General features: G+C 33.6%; 1 protein-coding gene across 1 annotated transcript; it reads left to right on the plus strand.

The window, feature by feature from the left end:
- The first annotated feature begins 790 nt into the window (after window positions 1–790).
- Window positions 791–17,494, plus strand: LOC133192781 (nucleolar complex protein 3 homolog). Its single transcript, XM_061328791.1, has 21 exons — window positions 791–813; window positions 1,000–1,286; window positions 1,671–1,861; window positions 2,085–2,275; window positions 2,458–2,619; window positions 3,058–3,151; window positions 5,881–5,957; window positions 6,479–6,598; window positions 8,581–8,652; window positions 8,835–8,891; window positions 9,183–9,302; window positions 10,952–11,032; window positions 11,347–11,447; window positions 12,502–12,574; window positions 12,828–12,963; window positions 13,138–13,208; window positions 13,325–13,435; window positions 13,557–13,685; window positions 13,946–14,043; window positions 15,332–15,428; window positions 17,356–17,494. The coding sequence occupies exons 1-21, from the start codon at window positions 805–807 to the stop codon at window positions 17,467–17,469; spliced, it is 2,391 nt and encodes a 796-aa protein (XP_061184775.1). The 5' UTR covers window positions 791–804; the 3' UTR covers window positions 17,470–17,494.
- Window positions 17,495–19,355: the final 1,861 nt, after the last annotated feature.

The raw sequence follows: 19,355 nt of genomic DNA on the forward strand, positions 1-19,355 counted from the left end.
TCTGATACTAAAAGAGAACTTTTAGTATCAGAGAGTGTCAATTTTTATAAAAGGTTAGTTTTATGTGGATTTTTCAGTTGTAATACTTTGTGAATGTGTCATAGAAAACATTTTATTAAAAAAAAGCCAAAGAACCCTTGGGGTACGGAACACGGGGGGGGGGGGGGTCCCCAAGCACCTGTGGAGGAAACAAACATATACGTGTAATTTTTCATCTCTCGGATCAACATGTTATCCTAGCTAGTAATCTTCATAATAAACAATCATTTGGTGGAATTCTAAATAATGAAATTCGAAAAAAAAATTATCAAATGGGGAAAAGGGAAGTGAATATTTGGAAATGTCAAAAAAAAAGATCATCAGATCATCAGACACTATTCCCCCCCCCCCCCCCTATTTTTTTCAGACCTCACTTTTGTAGGTGGCACGAGTGGGGAGGAGGGTAAAGATTTTTCCTCATTAAAAAAATATACATATGTTTACATGTAGCACAGTGCCCATTTCCTTTCCTTGTGATGTATGTTTTGACTGACAATTTATGAATTTGATACCTTTTATTGATCAGATCATAGAAGCCTTAGAATAGAGCTAGGCAATACTAGGGCGAAATATCTTCCCATCTTCTCTACTTTCTAGCTTTTCAAGATACTATGCTTAGTTTACCTGAATGATCAATTCCTTTAAAAAACTATTAGAGGGTCCTGTGGTTTGTTGTGTAGATATGTCTCTGAAGATTCGGGTCTACAGCGTTTTACGTGTTATTAGTCAAAACGGTGAAGCACCCAGATGACTAAGATTGTAAATATGGCTGCGGTAAGTACACACGCGACTTTCTGTTTCAGTGTAAATCTGATATTGCTTATTATATTGTTGATATATATCTTCTAAAAATTACCATTAACTTTATTATGCTGTAAATGTATCTTTTTTGTATAGATTCAGTTCACCTTTCAGTGACTTTTTTTGGCTTTAAAATTTTCATCTTTTTTTTAAAAATAGAAAAAGTCAGGAAAACGTGGAGGTAAACGAAAAGGTTACAAAGCCAGCTCTGTCAAGTTATCCAATAAAAGAACATCTAAACTTGCCAAACAAGGAAAACTAAAACCAAAGAAAAAGAAAAAAGGATTGGCAGAACTTAACCAGCAGAGCGAGCGGGGGGATCATATTCAAGTAAACGGGAGAGGAAGCCTAGAAACAGAGGAAGAGAGTGATTTAGGTGAAGAAGATATAGAGTTTTATGGTACACCAGGAAATGCTTCAGGTTTTATAAATGCTGCAAAATCTAGGTATGTGCTGTATACATAAATTTTTACTAGAATGTTTCACGTTTATTTTACTTTTGCTTTAAATGTCTTAAGGTCAGCAGATTAAGGTACTTGTAAGGAGAGATACAAAATATTTGGTATTTTTTATAAAGTATTATTCATATAGGGAGCAGTTCAATTCATACAAGGACCTCAGAGACATCTTTTCACTTCTTTGTTTCGGATTTGGAATACCATAATGTTTAAAATGCCAGTTTTTCCCTAATTATTGATATCATAGTTTTTGTCATCACTAATCAGAAATATATGCAAGAAAAGTTCACCTGTAAATATTTTATGAGCATGTATCTGTACGTTTACCTTGTATGTGTATGATTATTCATTAGCTTCTTTTTCATACCACAGAACATTATCTACAGAGGTTGTAAAAAGTGGCAAGAAAAGAAAGAAGAAAGACACAAAAGAGGGAGATGAAGAAGAGCAGTATGAACAGAGACCTCGTAAACTGTTCGCTAACGATGAGAATGTCAAGTCACTGTTGCCCATAAAAACAAAGAAAGGGGTCGTACCACAAGTGACTCTTGTCAATCCAGAAGGTACTGGTTGATGAGTAATTGAAAGAGATAAATTTTAATCTTTTAATGATGACAATTCACATAATTAAAATCTGATTACTATTTTGTTACTAAGGTAAATGTTTCTGCAGTTTTAACATTATAATACTGCTGACTTATTTTATTTTAGTTGAATAGATTTTCAAATTCAGACATATTGTACTTAGATTTCAAATATTGTGAATAGTTTAAATTTTGAAATTAGTTTGTGAAGATGAACCTGCGGTTAAAGAGGAAGAAAATAATGATCCAGAAACAAGCCCAGCCGAGAAGGTGGAAAAGTTACCAGCCCTGACAAATGTAGAACTGTATGCTAACAGACAGGAAAAACTGAGGGCTCGGAAATCAAGAATAGCTGCCCTGGCAAGCTCCCTTATAGAAAACCCCGAGGAAAACGTATGTGAAGTGATCTTAGTCTCTTGTATTTTGAAAGGCCTTTAACAGCATTCTCAATGCTGGCTAATAGTTTATCTAAACATCTAATTACTCGAAAATAGTCATTATTAACCTATATTAAGTGTTGTGTTGTTTTGTGAGATGTAGTTAAAATCAAGAAATTTGTATTATCTGTATTCCAGATTAAAAAGCTGAAGGAGTTGAGATCATACATCATGGAGAGTGATCCAGATGTGTTTTTGACTGTGCGTAAACTTGCCATGGTATCAATGATGGAGGTTTTTAAAGACATCATACCTGGCTATAGGATTAGACTGCCTACAGAAGCTGAAAAAACACAGAAGGTATCTTTGTTTTATTGTTATTTATAATTAATTTGAAAGGAAGTTTGGGAATGTACTTTTTTTCCAAAGGATCAAAATTCTGAGGGATCAGAATTTCTGTTCAATACATGGGTAGAAAACTATGCAGATTTCTTTCATTGCTTCTTTAGGTCTTAAATGCACTTTAAGTACGATGTGACATATTTCCGTAGCGTAAATTAATTCCATGCAGAAAAAAGTATGTCTACAGTATATCAGAAGCTAATATGTGGAAAAAAAATTATTTGGGGATCAATAAAAGAGAATAACCGCAGGAAGAAAACATGATGAATCAACAGTAGGAGAAATGTTGATTTTTATGACAAATCTGTTATATTTGATATTGTATATGAATCTACAAATTGATTATACAGAGAAGTAAATGTAAAATCTACCATTTTGTTGATTATTTTCTTGCAGCTAAAGAAAGAAACAAAGCAGATTCGAGACTTTGAAGAAACTTTTCTATTGAATTATAAAAAATATTTAGAGTTTTTGGAAATGACTTGTAAAGGTATGTACATGTACATAAAGTATGAATTTATCTAATATAAATTGGAAATATAAAGGATTGATGAAGGGTCAGTTATTTGAAAATAATACAATTATTGAGTCTATTCATAAAATGAATTTTGTACATTTTCTATTATTTGTTTTAAACTGACAGGCTTGTTAGGTAGCTAGGCCTTATTTATTAGCTAAATAAGTCCCAAAAAAAGTCTTGTTTCCTGCTACCAGCCTGAAAAAAATAGGGTAGGTAGGTAAGAAAATAATTTTATTTTATTTTTTTATTTTATTTTTTCCGATGGCATTTTTTGGATATGAACTAATGCAAGATCAAATTATACACGTCACAGGTCAGTATTGTCTTTTAAAATTAAATTTCATGTTTTTGATGCACAACTCATTAAGTGGTGTTTTATGAAAATCCATATTTAAAACAAAGAATTTCATGAAATGCTTTTTTTGTGTTAACACGGAAATCAATTACAGTGACAGAACGATGAAATTCCAGAAATTCCCAATTTTTTTTCTTCCAAAACTAAAAAAATCTTTAGGGTTGGGCACAAAAAATGGGGTTGGTCGGGTAGGGTAAGTCGGGGTAATTTCGACCACCGTTTAATTTCGACCACAGGAAAACAACACTACACAAAGATCTACGGAAGTGTTGAGACAAGTTTAATTTATTCGGAATTGTAGAAAACTATTCTTCAAATTGTGTGTCCTAGTGTAATTATTCATCGCAAATATGGCTTGATCAGTGATATAAAAAATATTTTTACTATTATTTATGTCTCCAGTTTGACGTCCGAAACCCCGTCTTCAGTGCGCTTGATTTGATCAAGGAAATGCAAGAGAGACAACTCGTACAACCTCTCTTTAAGTTTAACCTTGTTCAACAGTCTACAGCACGAATTAAATTAAAATTGTTTTATTTTTTCTTGGAATATCTTTAAGTTGCAGAATTTTACCAATTCATCTTGGATTTCTCTCAAAATGCACAAGAAACGTCCATTTGATTTTGGTCGAAATTACCCCTACTGATTTTAAGGACGCGGGGTAAATTCGACCACTTTTTCTGAAATATGTGTAAGTTGTCTTTAACAGCCGTTTAATGCAATGCAGAGTTAGATCTTCCAAAAAAAAAAATGATTATACTGTATTTGTAAAATATTATCTACATATAACCTTTTATTAAAAAAAATATGTCAGATTAATTAACATATACATGCCTAGCTTTATAATTATATTTTGCGGGCCGTTCACAAGAGTGCATCACTGATCGACGTGCGAGAGAACACGGAGTCGGCACTGGCTATGAAATAACACATGACGAGAGCAATCCAAGTTTCCGAACCCGTCAAATTAACAAAAAAGAGAATGCAGGCAATATTAAATGTATGTAAAAAAAAAAATCAGGTTTTTGTAATTTTTTTTTCATTATTACGAATGCCTAAACTTTGACGGATAAGACTGAGGCTATCGAAAACCAACGAACCGGTCGTATTAAGATCGTATCACACAGTCCAGGTACACAAATCCAAATAGTACCCAAAATAGCAGAACAACACACCAAAAAAACCACAACAATCTTGAAACAAAAAAAAAAAAAAAAAAAAAAAAAAAAAAAAAAAAAAACTATGATGTTTCACGTTATTAATGATTTGTTTGAGTTTTTTTTTCCGGGGGGGGGGGGGGGGATTTCAGAGGACTTTGCTTCTGTAAATCTTTATTTAATTGACTTGATCGAATTTTTCAGGACCTATCTCTTTTTAGAATTAAAAAACACGTAAAATACGTAATACAACGCATTCCAAATGAATGTGTAGATGGTAAATATTAGTGAAGAAAAATATACGCAATTCTAATGCTATGCTCAAACCTTATACATATATATACAATCTGAATGATTCTGTTGTGAAAAGACGGTATTAAAAAAAATCTCTTTTGGGTTGGACATATTAAAAATCATATCAAAGAAATTATTTGTGGAATCTGAGAAGATTTTATCTATTTGCATAACTATATATATCACAATTTTAAAATATAGAGTTCGCGAATTAAAAGCAGAATTTAGAATAAAGAATAAGAATTTAGATGTCCATAAGACAGCACTGAAAAGCTTAAGTAACCCAACCCATTTCTTTACTGTATGGATACTAGTACTTATCCATTTTAATCTTTTTATTGATAGAGATAGATACACGTATTTTCTAAATAAGGCAATATAGTTTCTCGGACCATAAATTTTGAATAAAATGCGACAGGTACAGTTTACTTGCATTGCAAGAGTTATCTTTCTTTTTGATGTTTGTTGTGGTCGAAATTACCCCGAGGCCGGTCGAAATTAACCCATGCAACATGCTTACTTATTTTTTAACCAATTTATAATTTTTTATGCATTTTTAACTCCTAAAGCAGAAAAATATGAAGAAAAAATCAATCTCAATTACTTTGAATCTTTTTTAAACTAGTACATTTGAAAACAGTCTTGTTTTGTGGATTGAAAGCCACAAATCAGCAAAAGTGGTCGAAATTACCCCACTCTACCCTAGCAGGAAACAAGACTATTATCATGATTATTTTTTGGCCTAAATTAAAAATTATTTGACTCATATAAGTGGATATAATACTTATTTTCATTTAAAAGGAGAATTGGAAATAGTAGCATATAAAACAATCTTGAATATGCAATGCCTTTTCATATATAAGAACATTTCCACAGCTATATCTGTGTTGTAGGAAAACTTGTAGAAAACAAGGATAAAAAATACTCTAGGGGAGGAGCTGAACTGAAACTCTCCTCATCAGCCTCCCAGGTGAGTGAAGTCTATTGAGACCTCAAAATTCAATGTTGTTGTAAATTGGAATTCAGTTTTTTGCCTCTTGTGGGAGTGGAAGTCTCATGAGAAACTGAATCAGATCTCTCTCTGATGAAGAAAACGAAAACTAGTGACAAAGTTAATGCCAGAATTCCCAGAATGTGTGATTTTATTTCTATACACTGTATATATAGTAACAGTACTAATAATTGACATCTTTTTAAGTTTTAGTTAACCTGAGCCAAAGATCATATTACAAAACAAAACATCCTCACGTACCGGTAGTAAAGATTTAAGTTTGTTTAAAATCATGGCTACTGGGGTCACAGTAGGGGAAGGGGAGTTCAATGTTTGACATTGGAATATGTAGGAAAAGATGAAAAAAATCTTCACAGGAAAACAGGTGCTAGTTAGCCACATTGATATGCATGTAATGTATCCCCTTGTAGTTTATGTTCTTCTTTGTTCAAATCATGGTTCCCAATGACAAGTTTACTCCCAGATTTTTTTTTTGTCAGACCCTGTCGGTGCTGGCTGTGAAGTGTTTGTGTGAATTACTGAAGACACAACCTCACTTTAACTACAGGAACAACATCATCACTGTATTGATCCCTCTAATGAACCGGGGAAATAGAGAGGTGAGTCTAATGGTTCAACATCATCACTGTATTGGTCCCTCTAATGAACTGGGGAAACAGAGAGGTAAGTCTAATGGTTCACCATCATCACTGTACTGGTCATTCTAATGAACCGGGGAAATAGAGAGGTAAGTCTAATGGTTCAACATCATCACTGTATTGGTCCTTCTAATGAACTGGGGAAACAGAGAGGTAAGTCTAATGGTTCAACATCATCACTGTACTGGTCATTCTAATGAACCGGAGAAATAGAGAGGTAAGTCTAATGGTTCAACATCATCACTGTACTGGTCCCTCTAATGAGCGGGGGAAACAGAGAGGTAAGTCTAATGGTTCAACATCATCACTGTACTGGTCCCTCTAATGAACCGGGGAAATAGAGAGGTAAGTCTAATGGTTCAACATCATCACTGTACTGGTCCCTCTAATGAACCGGGGAAACAGAGAGGTAAGTCTAATGGTTCAACATCATCACTGTACTGGTCCCTCTAATGAACCGGGGAAATAGAGAGGTAAGTCTAATGGTTCAACATCATCACTGTATTGGTCCCTCTAATGAACCGAGAAAAATAGAGAGGTGAGTCTAATGGTTCAACATCATCACTGTACTGGTCCCCCTAATGAACCGAGGCAATAGAGAGGTAAGTCTAATGGTTCACCATCATCACTGTACTGGTCCCTCTAATGGACTGGGGAAATAGAGAGGTAAGTCTAATGGTTCAACATCATCACTGTATTGGTCCCTCTAATGAACCGGGGAAACAGAGAGGTAAGTCTAATGGTTCACCATCATCACTGTACTGGTCCCTCTAATGAACCGGAGAAATAGAGAGGTAAGTCTAATGGTTCAACATCATCACTGTACTGGTCCCTCTAATTAACCGGGGAAATAGAGAGGTAAGTCTAATGGTTCAACATCATCACTGTACTGGTCCCTCTAATGAACCGGAGAAATAGAGAGGTAAGTCTAATGGTTCAACATCATCACTGTACTGGTCCCTCTAATTAACCAGGGAAAAAGAGAGGTAAGTCTAATGGTTCAACATCATCACTGTACTGGTCCCTCTAATGAACCGGGGAAACAGAGAGGTAAGTCTAATGGTTCAACATCATCACTGTATTGGTCCCTCTAATGAACCGGGGAAACAGAGAGGTAAGTCTAATGGTTCACCATCATCACTGTACTGGTCCCTCTAATGAACCGGAGAAATAGAGAGGTAAGTCTAATGGTTCAACATCATCACTGTACTGGTCCCTCTAATTAACCGGGGAAATAGAGAGGTAAGTCTAATGGTTCAACATCATCACTGTACTGGTCCCTCTAATGAACCGGAGAAATAGAGAGGTAAGTCTAATGGTTCAACATCATCACTGTACTGGTCCCTCTAATTAACCAGGGAAAAAGAGAGGTAAGTCTAATGGTTCAACATCATCACTGTACTGGTCCCTCTAATGAACCGGGGAAACAGAGAGGTAAGTCTAATGGTTCAACATCATCACTGTACTGGTCCCTCTAATGAACCGGGGAAACAGAGAGGTAAGTCTAATGGTTCAACATCATCACTGTACTGGTCCCTCTAATTAACCGGGGAAACAGAGAGGTAAGTCTAATGGTTCAACATCATCACTGTACTGGTCCCTCTAATGAACCGGGGCAATAGAGAGGTAAGTCTAATGGTTCAACATCATCACTGTACTGGTCCCTCTAATTAACCGGGGAAACAGAGAGGACAGTTTAATGGCTCACAGAAATAACAATGTTGTAGTACAAATAGTGATAACAATGTTGTAGTGCAAATAGTGATAACAATGTTGTAGTACAAATAGTGATAGTCCTTAAAATCTTGAACAATGTTGTGATATGGCAACATTCATGAAAAAATAGTTCATTGATATTCAGCAAATATTTGTGGATAGTCATGTATTCTAATTCATACAGACTGGTACATGTAGAATTTAATCTTTTTTTTGGTGAATTCTAGGTCAGCGGTATTGTTTGTGAGACTGTACAAGAGGCATTTAGAGGTGACAAATCAGGGGAATTATCATTAGAGGTATATAGACTAAATCAGACCCAGAGTCTCTTTAGAAAATGCTTAGTTTTTTTATAATTTCCCATAATATAAAAGAAGTATGAAAAACTGTAAACTTAAAAGTTTTGTAAATAATTCAAACCTGTGATCAAGTAGTGGAAATAGTTTCCTTATGATGTAATATTTTCAGTATCTTTTTTTAGATAATAAAATGCATCAGTAGAATGGTCAAGGCTAGGGAGTTCAAGGTCAAAAAGGAGGTAAGTAAAATATTGTAAACATATCACATCTGTATGTGTATTCTATTTAGCAGCTTTGTGGAAAAGAGCTTCCACTAAATCAAGTATATCCCTAAATGTCTTGCATATATATACATGAATTCATACATACACAATTGCGCTAAACAAAATCAATGCTAACTTGTTGAAAAATCAATTTCTGCCAAATATCAAAAGTGCTAGATAAAATACATTTACAGTATAAACAGTATATTTTCTTTGTCCTTTTGTATTAAGTACATGGGACATTATGTTACTCTGCTCTTTCTACAGGTGCTGGACACTTTCTTAAGTCTGAAGATAAAAGAGGTGGATTACGAGGGTGACTCAGTGAAAAAGGACGGGAAAACCAGGAAAGAAATGATGAAGAAACTGTCAAGGAGAGAACGAAAAGTGAGGACGAAACTGAAAAAAATTGCAACAATTTTTAGTGCATCAGATGGTAGTCATATGATTACAAATAAATAAACTGAATGAGAATATTGCCCCCCCCCCCCCAATACAAACAGTTACAATAATTTCTGTTGCACTATTATTATAAAGTTGAAAATTGGCAAGCACCATAATCAACATTTTTTGAATACTACAAAGAAAGTTTTATAAAATATCTCTATAAATAAAATTTTCTCTCTCACTTAAATGGATCTTAATTAATAGTTGTCAGCACATTATCTACAGGGTTTTGAAATTGTGCAGGAATTGTACTTCTTTTCTTTTGAGTTTTAAAATTTTGTGAAATTTGACAAAAAAATTGAAATTCAGTCAGAAACAGAAGTACATGTACCTATCTCACACATTTTAGAGTCATCGCAGAAATAATTCTTTAAATAGACTATTTTCCAACCCCAATCATTATCCAACTTCTAGAGCAGTTCAAAGGTGGTCTCCTTTTATGGCTTCCAGGTCACTTTGTAGTTTGTTGTCTTTCATTAAATGACCAGTTCAGCCATCCTTGAACTTCTGTAGCTAAGTATGAACCAGTGTCTGAGATACGTTGGCGTCGTTCCATCATTTCCTTCTCTTTTTCTGTATGGACAGGAGTCGTTTCCTGCTTAAAATGGTACAGAATGATAATGTGGTGTGCCACATTATCACCCAATGTCACCATTTTTGGCAATATCGGACAGAAAGCTTTTGTGCATATAACGACGTACAATTGCCATTTATGATGTCGGATTAAAGAATTTCACACATTAGTTCCCAAGACCATAGATTTTTTTTTTAGCAGTATTTGCATTAAATCCTCAGGCTTAAGAGGAAAAAACACACTTTCATTGAAATAAACAGCAGATAAGGAAATATAAGCTACAAGTTTGGACTTATGTGTACTCAGACATTTACATGTAAGTGGATACATGTAGAAATTCATCGATAGCAAAACTGATGATGTAATGCACAGATTTCCAGGGGGAATCCCCTGATATATACGTTGGTTTGCAAAATCTCTCTATTATGTCAAAGTAACAAAAATACCATTTCCCAATTGTGCAAAATATGAATAATTTTGGTCAGGTACTTCATGAAATACATGTTTTTGAAAAGTTTGTGTTTTTCTGGGACAACCCTTGTTAGTAACTTTTGATTTTTGTGAAAATTGAGTAGAATGTTTTCATACTCTTTGATGATTTAATTTAAAATATGTTTCATATTCATATAAGTTTTAATTGAAAAGTTAAAACAGGAGACAGATGCTTGCATATAAAACTTGAAATTTAGAATATAAGAATATGTGAAGTATTTTACATTTTGAAAAAATAAGAAACGAAGAACATAACTTTCATTATCCTACTGCTCTTCCAAAAGAAAAAAAATACACGAACTATAACCCCCTTCCCCTTTCAAAAATAAAAAAATAAAAATAAAAAATACCAAAAATATGATGATTCACCAATAGCATAGTGATATTTTATGCAATATTCCAATTGATTTAAGTAGTTTCCAGTAATTTATGTCAAAATTTTTAGAAATCACAAACAAAGAGTCAAAGTACATCCATTTGTTGAAATAAGGGTACATCAACTATACACTTAATTTTGTTGCAGAAAAAGAAGAAGATGGAACTACTAGAGCATGAACTATTAGAGACAAGGGCATCAGAAGATAAAAATAGGAAAATTAAAATGGTACCAGTTTCTCCTTACTCTATGTAAAGTACTTTATTTAACATTTAAACTGAGTTGTGTGACGAATCAGATAAATAAAAAAAACAATGATATTTTATCCCTCCACCGTATGTTTCCTTAACATATATAGCATAACATCGGTGATTGCAAATAATTGAAAAAATAACAAAACACTAGTGTTTAATTCTGAATCTGCTTGAAATTAAAGTTATCTCAAAGATGTTCATCATTTTCAAAACTTTTGATAATTAGATTCAACTACAGCTATGTTCTTGGGATGAATTTAGATTTTTGAATTCTGTTCTTTTTTGTAGCACACAGAGATAATTCAGACTGTCTTTCATACTTACTTCCGAGTGTTAAAGAGTCTAGAGAAGTCCAGTCTTCTACCTTCTGTACTGGAGGGGCTAGCCAAGTAAGCAGATCTGTTTATAGCTGTATAAAACCTGCCTTACATATAAGATTTTCTGCCAGTTCTTACACAAGAGTTATAAATATAATCTTACATGAGAGTTATAAATGTAATTTTACACTTGAGTTATAAATGTAATCTTATAGAGAGTCATAAGTGTAATTCTTATATGAGAGTTATAAATGTAATTCTTGCACGAGAGTTATAAATGGAATCTTACACGATAGTTATAAATGTAATCTTACACGAGAGTTATAAATGTAATTCTAACAGGAGAGTTATAAATGTAATCTTACACAAGAGTTATAAATGTAATTCTTACATGAGTTATAAATGTAATCTTACAAAAGAGTTATAAATGTTATTCTTACAAAAGAGTTATGAATGTAATTCTTACACAAGAGGTATGAATGTAATTCTTACACAAGAGGTATGAATGTAATTCTTACGTGAGAGTTATGAATGTAATATTACATGAGAGTTATGAATGTAATTTTACACTAGGGCCATTCCAAATTTTTTTTATGTTTAGCGTCCGTGTGCGCCTAGGTTTTTGACACTCAGTATCAGAAAAAAAACAAACAAAATCAGGAGTCCTGAAACTGATTATTTTGGTCAAATCTTTGAATTCAGTTAATTTCTCTAAATATTTGTCTACAATATGTCATGTTAGGTAAAATTTAAGCCTTTAATATCCTGATTTTGCTTAAGAATGTATCTAACTATGAGAAAAATAGATTAATGAAATCAAATCCTTTGATTGACCTCATTTTTATGATTATAGATTCTTTATTTTATTTCATTTTTTTATTTTTATTTTATTTTTTTTTGTTTGTGTGTTTTTTGTGAATAGGTACATGTAGGTAGGTTTTTGAAAGATGGGTGGACACTAAACAGAGAAAAAACTTGGAATGGCCTAGAGTTATAAATGTAATTCTTACAAGAGAGTTATAAATGTAATCCTTACACGAGAGTTATAAATTAATTTTTACACAAGAGTTATGAATGTAATTCTTACACAAGAGTTATAAATGTAATTCTTACTTTATAATTACAGGTTTGCTCATCTGATCAATGTGGATTTCTTTGATGATTTGTTTAATGTCTTCAATACCTTGATAGACTCAGGGGTATGTTAATACACTGGGACATATATCATGGCTCACATGATTAGAGAATGTTCATGCTTTGTTTGAGTAAAGACATCAAAAGTTTCCGAGTCTTTGACATACTGTTATTTTCTATCCTAGTTACCTGTATCATCATTTAAAACAGTCACTTTTGAAAGGTCATTCTAATTTCTAAATAAGTCTATTTTACATGAATCATTAGAGAATTCCCTGCACCTGTTAATGTATTCCCCTTGTATGTGTTTATGTCCAGAATCTGGGCTACAGAGAGTCCCTCCACTATATCAAGACGGCCTTCACTATTCTGATGGGTCAAGGTGATGTCCTCAATATTGACCCTATGAGGTTTTACACCCACCTGTACAACACCATGCTGAAAGTGAACGCAGGTCAGTCATTTACAGTTCCACAATCAGCAAAGTTTTTATAAAGTATCTGTGAAAACAAGAGTAAGGAATAAAACAATTATGTTTATGACATTGTTTTGATAAATGAAGATGAGAATTTTGAATAAAAAATTCCATTTAATAACTCTTTGAATAGTTTTGAATGTAATTTTTCAGGTGTGTCTAGTGATGATGCTTCGCTAGTTTTGGAGTGTGTAGAGTGCATGTTGGGAAGAAGGAAAAGACAGGTAGTGCATGTTAGGCACACTAAGCAGATATTGACTGCAAGTTAATCTTTGTAAAATTTTACACAAAAGGAACACCTTCATAACAATTATTTTTATTTGATTTTCTCTCTTTGTAGATTTCCCAGCAGAGAGTGCTTGCCTTCATTAAGAGGATCTGTACATTGGGTCTCCAGCAGGAGGGACACAGCTGTCTTGCCATGTTAGCTGCCCTCAGGGGATTCGTAGTGGTCAGTTTCATTCACACAAAAGACTTCAATTAATTTTGATTTTTAATTTGCAGTCAAGAAATTGAAAATATGCAAAAGAAAGACATAAAACTTTTGTACTGTCATGTGATTTATGTTGTAGAATTATCGATCTAGTGAGCTTCTGTACGATAATGAGACACAAGGTAGCGGCGTCTTCCTACCAGAGTTATCTCACCCGGAGCACAGTAATGCACACAACACTATGTTATGGGAGATAACTCTAATGAAGGTAATTCATCTGATTTTATAATTATGCCCATAGCTTATCTGCTTTATCAATATGAAGAAGTATTTCATATTTTCTGAGAAGCTGTTAATAAATATGTATACAAACAATCAATACATAAATTTTATGTTTATGCCTTGCAACTTTGTTAAACATGTTTGAACATTTTAACTTTGAAACAAATATGTTTCTGGAAAATAAAAGATGTAAATGAGTTGTGCAATGCATGGAACATGTCATTATCCAGCTTATCTATTTTACAGCATCACTACCACCCTACTGTCAGACAATTTGCTACACATCTGTCGAAAATGGCCCCAACCTCTGGTGAAGGTCAGCTTCCTGTAGATCTGATACGTAGGTAAGTACAGGTGTTATAAGCTTCCTGTAGATCTGATACGTAGGTAAGTACAGGTATTATAAGCTTCTGTAAGCATGTATAGGTAGATAGGTGAACACTGTATATACAGTTGTTTTTCATTTCATGGTATGTACAGGTGTTATACATCTCCTAGTATGTAGTACAGGTGTTATACATCTCCTGGTATGTACAGGTGTTATGCATCTCCTAGTATGTACAGGTGTTATACATCTCCTGGTATGTACAGGTGTAATGCATCTCCTAGTATGTACAGGTATTAGGTACAGGTATTATACATCTCCTAGTATGTACAGGTGTTATACATCCCCTAGTATGTACAGGTGTTATACATCTAGTATGTACAGGTGTTATACATGTCCTAGTATATACAGGTGTTATACATCTCCTAGTATGTACAGGTGTTATACATCTCCTGGTATGTACAGGTGTTATACATCTCCTAGTATGTACAGGTGTTATTCATCTCCTAGTATGTACAGGTATTATACATCTAGTATGTACAGGTGTTATACATCTAGTTGTTATGCATCTCCTAGTATGTACAGGTGTTATACATCTTCGGGATATGTACAGGTGTTATGCATCTCCTAGTATGTACAGGTGTTATACATCTCCTGGTATGTACAGGTGTTATGCATCTCCTAGTATGTACAGGTGTTATACATCTCCTAGTATGTACAGGTGTTACAGATCTCCTGGTATGTACAGGTGTTATGCATCTCCTAGTATTTACAGGTGTTATACATCTAGTATGTACATGTGTTATACATCTCCTAGTATGTACAGGTGTCATACATCTCCTAGTATGTACAGGTGTTATATATCTCCTAGTATGTACAGGTGTTATACATCTCCTAGTATGTACAGGTGTTATACATCTCCTGGTATGTACAGGTGCTATGCATCTCCTGGTATGTACAGGTGTTATGCATCTCCTAGTATGTACAGGTGTTATACATCTCCTAGTATGTACAGGTGTTATACATCTCCTGGTATGTACAGGTGTTATGCATCTCCTGGTATGTAAAGGTGTTATACATCTCCTGGTATGTACAGGTGTTATGCATCTCCTGGTATGTACAGGTGTTATGCATCTCATGTTAGAAAGAATTTAACAGTAGAAAATTTGGCATTTAACAAGGAAAAGATGGAGAGATTATGAAATTGAGATAGAGTTTAAAGAAAAGCTGTCTTTCTAAATTCTCCAAGATGTAGCATTTAGATATTTTATATTGAGATTATAATTGCAGTTCTGTTTTAATTCAAGGGACCCAAAAGACTTTTTAAAAGAATACAATCCAACAGAGATTTTCTTTGGGATTAAAATCCCAGAAAAATGTTCAACAAAAAAGAAGTTTTCTAAGGTAAATGTTTTATCTACTGTAAACAACTTTTTATTCATCAGAACTTTAGTTTCATGTAATTTCACAATTCTGTCTGCATGGGAAAGTTTCATTTTTTTCTTGGAGGTAAATAGCAGGTACCCTATATTGAAAATGATTGAAAAAGATAAACTGGTATTTACACCTTTATACAATGTAATTTTCTTAAATGTACAAAACTCTCGTCTTTTTATATCAAATATAAAAAGCACAACATACATACTTCTTGCTTATCTTAAAACATTCTACTCAAATTACAACATGGTAAAATCCTAATTACATGTAATAGTAATAAAATGATTAAGTAATTATTTAGTGCTTTCTGATTGTGCTAGATATAAGTATATGCATACATGTACAAAACATTTAGCAATGTAGTTGATTTAGTGGTAGCTGCCTTCCACAAAAGGCACTAAATAGAATACACCTCCTAATGTAATACGTTTACAGTATTAATTGTAAACTGTTTATGAATCCATGTAGTTCCAATTATTCCAGATTCATTAGATCAAAAAAGCTAGGAAGAAAAATAATTGTTTCTTTACTCATAAAATATTCATTTTCAGCTCTCAAGTAAATGGGTATACTGAAAAAAAAAAAAATTTATTATGGTAATTATTAGGGCCCCGCAAGGATTTGCGGGTGCCCTATAGTAATCACTCTGTCTGTCTGTCCGTCTGTCTGTCCGTCTGTCATTCTTCCGTCCACAAATTTTCTGTTTTTTTCGAATAACTTTTTTTGCAGTTGACCAATTAAGTTCAAATTTGGTATGTTGGTTGAAGAGGCAGTAAGACATATTTTGATGCTAAGTTTGGTTCTCTATGTCATCCAGTTTGGAGCTGGGGTGGTGGGGTAGTTTCCTTAACTTTACATTAGAATGAATGCCAGGGCAAAGAGAGATAACTGCTGAGAATGTTCCAATTGTTAACTATGAAAGCCGCAACTAGTCCCATGGGATTAATTAACTTTCCTCTTGAAGAAAATCCAAAGCATTATCTGTGTTTGTCAAATTGAGATTAATTAACACCTCTGTCTGCAAATGAAGTTTGTTTTGAAGTTAAGGTCAATTCTGAATGATGTTTACATTCTCTGAAATGTGGATTTAAATAATGTTCATACTTTATATTGGTAAAATATACAATTAGTTATGATTTTATTGAATTTTAAAAACAAGATATACATAAAGATGTTTTTTTTTTTAATTTTTTTTTTTTTATTTATTTTATTTATTTATTGATTTTTTTTTTTTTTTGGTTGCCGTATGTAAATTCAAGAATATTATTAATTTTAACGGGTAGTCCAATAATAAACTCATTCTATCATTACTGAAAGAGTTCTTATTGTAAACTTGGAAGAAAAGGATAAGAGAGCAGTACAATGAATCCCTTGGGATTAATTATCTTGTCTTGGGCAGAAAATTTTCCAGGCTTATCTTTATTTGTCACTTTAAGATAAATTAACCTTTGTCTGCAACTGATGTTTGTTTTGAAGTTAAGGTCAGGCCAGGGTGATATTTGAAAACACATGCTTTATTCTTGTTTGAATATACATTTAATTGAGTTATTATAGATATGTTTTTTACTGCCTTATGTAAATACAGGGATACTCTTTACAGGTTGTTGGATATTTAGGAATTATCTTGAAATTTTATAAATACAGTTGTTATTGCATATTCTTCTTCATATATTTTTAAATTTTTGTAATCAATTAAAATTCTCACTCTGTAAGCTGCACTCTTATATTTCTACCCCTCGGCAGGGCCCTTGCTTACTGATCAGTTTTCTAGTTTAATGATGTTTACCATCCTGTCAGTCCTTATGTAAAGATTAGTCAATAGAAAAAAAATCTGACAAACTTGAAGATAATGTTCATAACATGTTTATTTAATGTATCTCAAATCATGTTTTAGTCTGGATCAGAGTTCATACAACCAGAGGTTGGAGAAATTGTTACAAATGTGTTACAAAAAATGGACAGTAGATCAGCAAAATCTGACAGTTCACAAGACAACAATGTAACATAATACAGCAAAATAAATAAATAAATAAAGCATAGAATTTTTTTTTACCTGAATTATTGTGTTACTGTTTGTGTTAAACTTTGTATTATGCTAATACAAAATGATGATGCACATTACATCGAAATAATTCATAAGACTGGATGCGCATTTAGAATTTGTTGAATTAACAATAAAATGATAAGGGAAAAGTATTGTATATTAAATATTCCGTTTTGCAAGCTTCTATAATGGGTCCTTTGAAAGGCAGGATTAGACTAAGAAGCTTTGTCCTTATGATGTCTATTTTAAACATGGGGGACATAAAAACTCATGTATACAGTTCGTATTAATCATTTTTTTGTAGGACTGTATCATCATTCTTTGATGATGTCAGTGAATTCAAAGAGATCCACATTTACTGTAAACCAACTTTTATTCTTGACAAAGTGATAGAATAGTAGAGTGTTATAACAAGACGTTAGTAACAATGTTCAGAGCTTGCATAAACAACCATCATTCTGATTGGGACAAATATTTACCATTTGTAATGATAGCTTACCAGGCTTCTGTTCATGAAACAACTGGCTACACTCCCAGTTACCTGATGCTGGGAAGAGAAGTACATGTATCAACACCGCTTGACATCATGTTAGAGATGCCAAGATCAGTACAGCACATTCCTAAAGACAAGTGGGCCTGGAAAATAAGAGAAACCATGGAAAGTGTACACAAGCATGTCAGAGAGAATTTAAAAACAGCAATGGTTAAGCAGAAGAAGTATCACGAACCAAAGTTGTCATGGCAGAAATTTGAACTAGATTGCCTGTGTGTTCTTTCCAATATTGGGAAGGCAGGCTGCTTGCCAAAATCCACAAGCTACTGGCAGGGTCCTTACAAGAAGTTAAAAATGACAGATCTTACCCACGAAGTTGATTGTGGACGTAATGGAAAGCCACATATCATATCTACAGAATGCATCATGGGTACCCTCAAACTTTGCAAGACGAGATACCTAATGATGAGAGAACAGAACCAGAGGAAGACCTTGAACCTCCAAGTAACAAGGCAAATATAGAAGGCAAGTCAAATTATCATTCTGATAATGACAACGTCCCTGTTAGATGCAAGAAAAGATCACAGTAGATTGAGGACTACGTCTTGTACTAGACAAATGCCACAAACTGTCAGGTGTTACACAGTATTGTACATATGTATATATTGTAAATACAAAATCATATGCGGGACGCATATAATCTTGAGGGGGAGGGTAATGAAACAGAAATGATTTTGTCATTTCGTCAAAAGCCTTGGACATACGTTCTATCTATTTTCTTTAACACTACAAATTATAAATTCTATGATCATTTAAACAGGTTTGGATTTGCCAAGGTACAGAGACTGCACTACGATAATACACAACGTATTATTGTCCTCAAGATACTCTCTGGTAACGGAGTTGGTAAACCTTGGCCGTGTATACTCCTACATATTGTTATAAGACTTGAATAAGGCAAACGGACAGCTGAAATTTTAAGTATTAGCCAAGTACGTAAGACCTGATTGAGGCAACTTATTGGTTTGAGAGAGGGTGGGGGAAGTGACAGGAGTTACCAGTACCTGTGAAGTGGCAGGACAAGGGAAATTTGTTTACGGGAGGTAGCCGTTAACCACATTTGGGGGTTGTCCAATGAAGAAGAAACTTGTGATAGCTGTGAACTTATATATTATATAGTGGTCAACAAATACCTGAGTTAACAGGTTAATCATCTATGAGTATAACACCTCGGTGATGCAAGACATCATACACCAGCTCGATGTTGCAGGTTACAAAAGTTGGTTTTCAGTACTCTATAATCATTTGAAATTGTTTTGGAGCCATTACAGGAGACGGCATGTTGATATGTCTCTGA

The sequence above is a fragment of the Saccostrea echinata genome, unplaced genomic scaffold (genome assembly GCF_033153115.1).
Source record: "Saccostrea echinata isolate AGI-Se365-2 ecotype Australia unplaced genomic scaffold, CSIRO_AGI_Sech_v1 ptg000001l, whole genome shotgun sequence".
Classification (NCBI taxonomy): domain Eukaryota; kingdom Metazoa; phylum Mollusca; class Bivalvia; order Ostreida; family Ostreidae; genus Saccostrea; species Saccostrea echinata.

Bases quoted from the DNA above. Each gene is read 5' to 3' on its own strand.
- LOC133192781 (XM_061328791.1), top strand. The intron at 6,599-8,580 runs GTGAGTCTAATG...GGTGAATTCTAG, and splicing joins TGAACCGGGGAAATAGAGAG to GTCAGCGGTATTGTTTGTGA. The intron at 12,575-12,827 runs GTATGTTAATAC...GTTTATGTCCAG, and splicing joins ATACCTTGATAGACTCAGGG to AATCTGGGCTACAGAGAGTC.